Source organism: Nannizzia gypsea, genomic scaffold, assembly GCF_000150975.2.
Source record: "Nannizzia gypsea CBS 118893 supercont1.1 genomic scaffold, whole genome shotgun sequence".
Taxonomy (NCBI): domain Eukaryota; kingdom Fungi; phylum Ascomycota; class Eurotiomycetes; order Onygenales; family Arthrodermataceae; genus Nannizzia; species Nannizzia gypsea.
The window spans coordinates 899,564-905,563 of record NW_003345201.1 but is presented as its reverse complement, the minus strand read 5'-3'; the positions used below and the strand labels follow the sequence as shown (position 1 = coordinate 905,563).

At 50.2% G+C, this 6,000-nt stretch overlaps 3 protein-coding genes across 3 annotated transcripts; 2 read left to right on the top strand and 1 right to left on the bottom strand.

Moving 5' to 3' along the window:
* Positions 1 to 343: 343 nt before the first annotated feature.
* Positions 344 to 2,820, top strand: MGYG_00330 (transmembrane 9 superfamily protein member 4; the record flags this gene model as incomplete). Its single annotated transcript, XM_003176193.1, has 5 exons — positions 344 to 431; positions 558 to 1,915; positions 2,003 to 2,455; positions 2,520 to 2,740; positions 2,802 to 2,820. 5 exons carry the CDS (start codon positions 344 to 346, stop codon positions 2,818 to 2,820), a joined length of 2,139 nt encoding a protein of 712 aa, XP_003176241.1.
* A 729-nt stretch (positions 2,821 to 3,549) lies between these two features.
* On the bottom strand, positions 3,550 to 4,371 carry MGYG_00329 (derlin-2; the record flags this gene model as incomplete). Its single annotated transcript, XM_003176192.1, has 2 exons — positions 3,550 to 4,107; positions 4,183 to 4,371. The coding sequence occupies 2 exons, from the start codon at positions 4,369 to 4,371 to the stop codon at positions 3,550 to 3,552; spliced, it is 747 nt and encodes a 248-aa protein (XP_003176240.1).
* An 843-nt stretch (positions 4,372 to 5,214) lies between these two features.
* On the top strand, positions 5,215 to 5,794 carry MGYG_00328 (histone H3; the record flags this gene model as incomplete). Its single annotated transcript, XM_003176191.1, has 2 exons — positions 5,215 to 5,383; positions 5,448 to 5,794. The coding sequence occupies 2 exons, from the start codon at positions 5,215 to 5,217 to the stop codon at positions 5,792 to 5,794; spliced, it is 516 nt and encodes a 171-aa protein (XP_003176239.1).
* Positions 5,795 to 6,000: the final 206 nt, after the last annotated feature.

The window sequence follows — 6,000 nt, the reverse complement described above, 5'->3', positions numbered from 1 at the left end:
TCCCGAGCTTCGTCTTCCTGACTGAAGAACCAGAAAGAAAAGAAAGACCAGCTTGGTCAATCGTTCGTTCGTTCGTTTTTTCATATTTGATTCGTATCTTCTTGTCTTCTTGTCTTCTTCTCGAGCCTTGCAGCGGTTCTTCTTCCTTCGTCCCGATATCAACAAGACTGTCTCTTTCTCGCCCTCGTCCTTCGTTTGAATAATAACTAGACTCTCAAAGTAACAGTTCACTGCTTGCAGGCAGAGACAGAGACAGAGACCTCGCTGTCCTTTCTTCTTTTATCTTTCTCTTCGTCGTCTTCGTCTTCTTCTGGTCTGTCTCGGCTGCGTGGATGTAGTCGACATGGACTCGACGGCGCCGCTCGCGTATCTACTCTCGTTTCTGCTCCTTCTTCTGCTTCCACCGCACGCCACAGCCTTCTACGTGCCTGGTAAGTAACTGTCCTTCTTCTAATACGCACTCTATATACAGCTGTTCCCAAAGTATAGACCAGAGAGCTGGCTCCGAGTCAAGCTGTGGTGGCCGCGGACTGACTGGCTGACTGACATTCCCGCAGGATACTCTATACAAACATACCAGGACGGCCAGCGCATCCCCGTCCTCGTCAACAAAATCTTCTCAGACAATTCACAGCTTCAATATGCCTACTCAGACCTGCCCTTCGCCTGTCCGTCGACCGCAAAGGCCGGCAGCGGCGGCCACAGCATCCCGCTCAACCTGGGCGAAGTGCTGCGCGGAGACCGCATCAGCCTGTCCGACTTCGAGCTCGAGATGGGACAGAACGTCGCCTGCAAACCGCTCTGCACGCGCGAGATCGGGCGCAGACAGGTAAACTGGGCGAAGAGCTTGATATCCGACGGGTTCGTGGCCGAGTGGATAGTGGATAACCTGCCCGGCGCAACCAGCTTCATCACTGTCGACAAAACTCAAAAGTACTATACCACCGGCTTCAAGCTGGGCTACCAGGCCGTCTCATCAGCCAGCAGGAGGCCTACGCATTACATCCACAACCATTTCACCTTTGTTATCCGGTGGAGAGACGCGCCGCGTGGTGGTGACGGTGACGGGCGGAAGGTCATCGTCGGCTTTGAGATATACCCCAAGAGCATCAGCCGCGAGGGCAGGAAGCAGGACGGATGTCCCGGCGATGTGCATACCGTGCATCATGGGTTCGAGCTGCATCTGCAACCAAACAACACGCGGCTGGCACAGCAGTACCCGGGTGCGTCTTATCTACCGGAGAACGACGAGGTCGACGACGGTGCTAAGCTTTCTATCCCTTACACCTACTCTGTCTTCTTCAAGCGAGAGGACAAGGTAGAGTGGGCTAACAGATGGGATCTATACCTCTACAGCCAACAGGACGGCACCACTACCCATTGGCTCTCCCTGTTGAATTCCCTGGTGATATGCGGTGTCCTAAGTGCCACTGTGCTCGTCATATACCGTCGTACCGGCTACGGAGACTCCAAGGGTCGAACAGACGGTCTGCTCGAGGATGGTAAAGCCAGGCTTCGGTCTCGGAAATCCAGCGGCTCAATTCCAGTTGTAGAGGAGAAGTCGAAGTCGTCTGGTGGACTAGTTGACGGCGGTGTGGCCTCGGATGATGACCTCTCGTCTGACGATGACTTTGACGACGCCTCGTCGTGGAAGCGGCTCCACGGTGACGTCTTTCGAACGCCTGCGTATAGCGGCCTTCTTGCTCCGTTTGTCGGATCGGGCATGCAGCTCCTCTTCATGGCTACGGGCCTATTGTCCCTGAGCTGTCTAGGTGTGCTAAACCCCAGTTTCAGGGGCGGCTTCATCAGTGTAGGTGTTGGCCTGTTCACCTTTGCGGGTATCTTCTCTGGATACTTCTCTGCTCGCCTGTACAGGACTTTTGGGGGTATGAACTGGCGGAAGAATACCTTCATAGTAAGTAGCTCTACACCCTTTCTTTTCCTTTCCTTCCTTTCTTCACGAGAAAGCGTATTCTTGCCGGGAGAAGCTAACGTATGATAGACTGCACTGCTATTCCCCGGACTTGTCTTTTCCCTAATTTTCGTGTTGAACCTGTTTGTCTGGGCTCAGGCATCGAGCACAGCTCTTCCATTTGGTACACTAGTCGGCCTCCTTGCTCTCTGGCTCCTCATACAGGTCCCTCTCGTATACGCAGGCAGCTGGTATGGCTACGAGAGATCTAAACCATGGAGCCACCCTACGCGCACCAGTGCTATTCCGCGACAGATACCCGCTCAACCATGGTACTCAGGATCTCTCGGAGGAATTCTTCTTTCTGGGTTTGCTCCATTTGCCGTTCTGTTCGTGGAACTGGTCTTCCTGTTCCGCAACATGTTACAGGATAAGGGCGGATATTACTACGTCTTCGGATACCTGAGCATAGTCGGCCTTCTGACTCTTCTTTCCATTGCCGAGGTGGCTATCATTACTACCTACACTCTACTATGCGCAGAGGTACGGGCTAATCTTCCTACCATATTCCTAGTGTTTTCATGCTTGGCTAACTTCCACCCGCTAGAACCATCGCTGGTGGTGGCACAGCTTCATGGTTGGAGGAAGCAGCGCAGTCTGGGTCTTCATGTACTGCATTTGGTACTTCTGCACAAAGCTACATATCCACGGATTCGTCTCAAGCCTCTTATTCTTCAGCTACAGCTTCCTAGGCTGTGCTGTATACGGCCTATTAACAGGCACCGTAGGATTCCTGGCAGCATACATATTCGTACGGCGAATTTACAGGTATGACCACACTCTCCATTACTCTCAGCCCATTCAATCCACTAATACAATGATGATACAGCTCTGTCAAAGCGGATTGATATCCAGGTCATCACCCACTTTCCTTGTTCTCTGACTGTAGATGTTCACTGAGTAGCCTTTTATGTCTTTCGTTTTATACCTCCTTGTTAAGGGCTTTTTTTACTGCTGCTCAGCACTACATCCTTTTTTATTTATTTAATGTCCAATGCGTTCCAGCGTCGAGGCACCATACAACGGTCAATCCCCTTTGTGGCCTCCTTGATCAGTTTATTGTTCCGCTCTTTCATACAGTAGATAAATTTGTTCTTTCTCTCTGGAAGGGCCCTTGTTCCCTGGCATTAAAACTATTTCTTTCGCTCCCTTTTACCCCCTTTTTTATCCGTTTTCGCAGGGAGCAACTAACATAACCCTTGTACTTCCCCCCCCCCTCCAAAAAAAAAAAGACCCTACCTATCGAACCCATTTCAATACCAGCAGGATCGCAAATTAAGCGACTCGATGCAATTCAAATTCAAGTTCTAGGCTAAATAACACAATAAAAGATGCAAACTCCAGCCAGCCAAACGCCATTATGACTATGATTGGGTATCCCATAGTAGTGCAGAATGCTTTATAAAGGTAAAACAAATGAATGCCACCGTCTGTCTTTCCGCCACCAATTTTACCACAAAAGGGCGCCCTGGAGAGGGTAGTTCCATCTACCCCGCCATTGCCATCTTCTTCGTTAATACAGAAGAGAGAAGTCAACGGTCCAAAGGTCCCAGTACAAATAATATCATTTGTAAGAATCATCTCACTTCCCGAGCAGCAATGGCAGCCATGTCGTTGTTTATATGTGCTGCATTCGTGGCTCGTTGGTCTCGAGTATTGGTAGCCTCAAATAGTCTCCTCCACCAGGCGGGAGGATCCAATGGCCGCACCCCTCCGTACATCTGCGGGTATACATCCGTGAAGTAATACCAGATATGCCCCACGACGGCACCACATATTTCATCCTTAGGAATCGTTCCATGCACGACAAGGCTGAACGCCATGAGAACGAAAGGTAGATATGGCGCTGTGAAGACGAGGAGCCCGAGGAAGCTTAGCCTCGTGTCGGGGTTCTTCCGTCCCCAGATATACACCAGGCTAGCGGAGAGAGAAGAGCCCAAGAACGGCAGGGAAAGGAATGGCGATGCAAGCAGTAGTATAGAGGTTGCATAAAGTAGCAACCAGGAGAAAAATGCAGGAGAACGACCGGCCGATTCTTCAAGTAGTCGGGAGTACCGCTGGAGAAAGAAGACGTGGAACACCAGATCCAGATTTAACGGCCCGAAATAAAGGAATGTTGTAACGAGTCTCCAGTACTAGTTTTACACATATCAATGTCAGCACATATACTCGATAACCAAGGGTGGTTACTGTTCAACTGCCAGACTCACCTGTGACTTGACGAACACCGACCGGAAGCTGTAGAATAATTGATAAGGAGTGAGAACATGGCATTGTACCAACACGGATGTCAGTACCGTTGCAGCTGTCCACCACCGTGTACAAGGTGGCATCTCATAGAACCACTGCTCCAGAGGGAACTGTCCACCCTGACCTGCGTTGCCCCAGATCGCCGCCATACTCGTTGTAGATGATCTTCTGCGCGGGCACGAATGGAATGGATGAGTGTCTTCTTCGAAGAACAAAAGCAGGCCACTGGAGATATGTGTCTGGCATATCACGCGCAACAGGCTCTCATGAAACCAGGAGAATCAAGAGGGTAAAGTAAGAAGAAAAAGACAGACCGCGAGTTCCAGTTGAATTGAAGCCAACTTGTTGTTCTTGACGTTCGTTTTTCTGATACGAAGCAGCAAGAAAGCTTATCTAGCATGAGATTATGTAATGATGATGTAATAATCACGGGAAAGGATTAACTATTATACGTAATATTACGCTAGTCCTAATACAAGCTAGCGTCATTGTCGCGTGACCGACGCGTAGAGTGGCTGGGCGCGAGCTTCAGCCAATCAGAGAGCTCCTTTCCCTCGACGCCGCGTTTTCCACTTTGAGATGGCTGGGAAGTCGACAAAAAAAAAGAGACGCCCGAACGTCCTTTGAGACTTTGGTTTCTTTCTTTCGCCTGTTACTTGAACCGCCAGCCATCTTGTCCCTCGAAGCTGCTGTGTCTCTGCTTGCTCCTCCATCTCTCTGAACCTGAATGCGGTATTCTTGTCTTTGCGACACATTCCGTTTTCGCGCCGTTTTATACCGTTATCCCACGACCGGATCAGACACCAAGTCACTGAGACCAGCCTTTACACGTTTGTGACTCGATACAATCAATTGAATTGGCGTCTCTCGGAAATTCGTCTCAGACAGCCACCAGGGAAAGGTGCAACCGTTTGGGAACCTCCTCGAGGGTATACCCCGCGATTCTGAGACTCTGCCAGACTGTGCGCGCATCGCACCAGAGGAGCTAGGATATGCCGTCAAGAGTGGAAAAAGGGGCCAAGACGGTGCCCGGGTCGTCTTCTGTGGCTAGGAGAACAAGTGGTGGAAATACTAGTTCGAGAGGCGGCTCCTCGTCGCGCGGAGGTAGAGGGGGGGTAACAAAGTCGAAAGCCAGAGAATCACGAACATCAGATATACAGCGTATGTTCTCCCTTCAATTTGTGTTTGATCATTGTAATTCTCTCTCTGACTTGGAACTTTCTAGCTGGTGATCCTCTACCTGCCAAGCGGAAACATCGCTATCACCCCGGAACCGTTGCGCTAAAGGAAATCCGACGATATCAGAAATCATGGGATCTCCTACTTCTTAAACTACCCTTCGCTCGTCTAGTGCGTGAAATTGCTATGGACCTGCTACCATCAGAAGTTGGTCAAGAGCTGCGGTGGCAGTCGCAAGCAATACAGGCTCTACAAGAAGCTGCCGAGGCCTTTCTAATTCATCTGTTCGAGGACACAAACCTCTGCGCCATCCACGCCAAACGAGTCACCATCATGCAAAAGGACATACAGCTAGCTCGAAGGATAAGAGGCGCATGGGGTGGACTGGGCTGATTACTCGACCTTTTCACCCTTTGTCTTATTATTTTCCTTGCTGTACAATGATTCCCCCTTTGCATTGACTTGCTGTTTTGTTTCCATTCTGACTCCAGTCAGACTTGTTCCCAGTATATGCATTTATTACTCTGATTTCTGTTTTCTGGAGTTTGGGGCTCGTCCAATCTAGCGAGCGAGGGGCAACGCAGAAGAAATCTGCATCC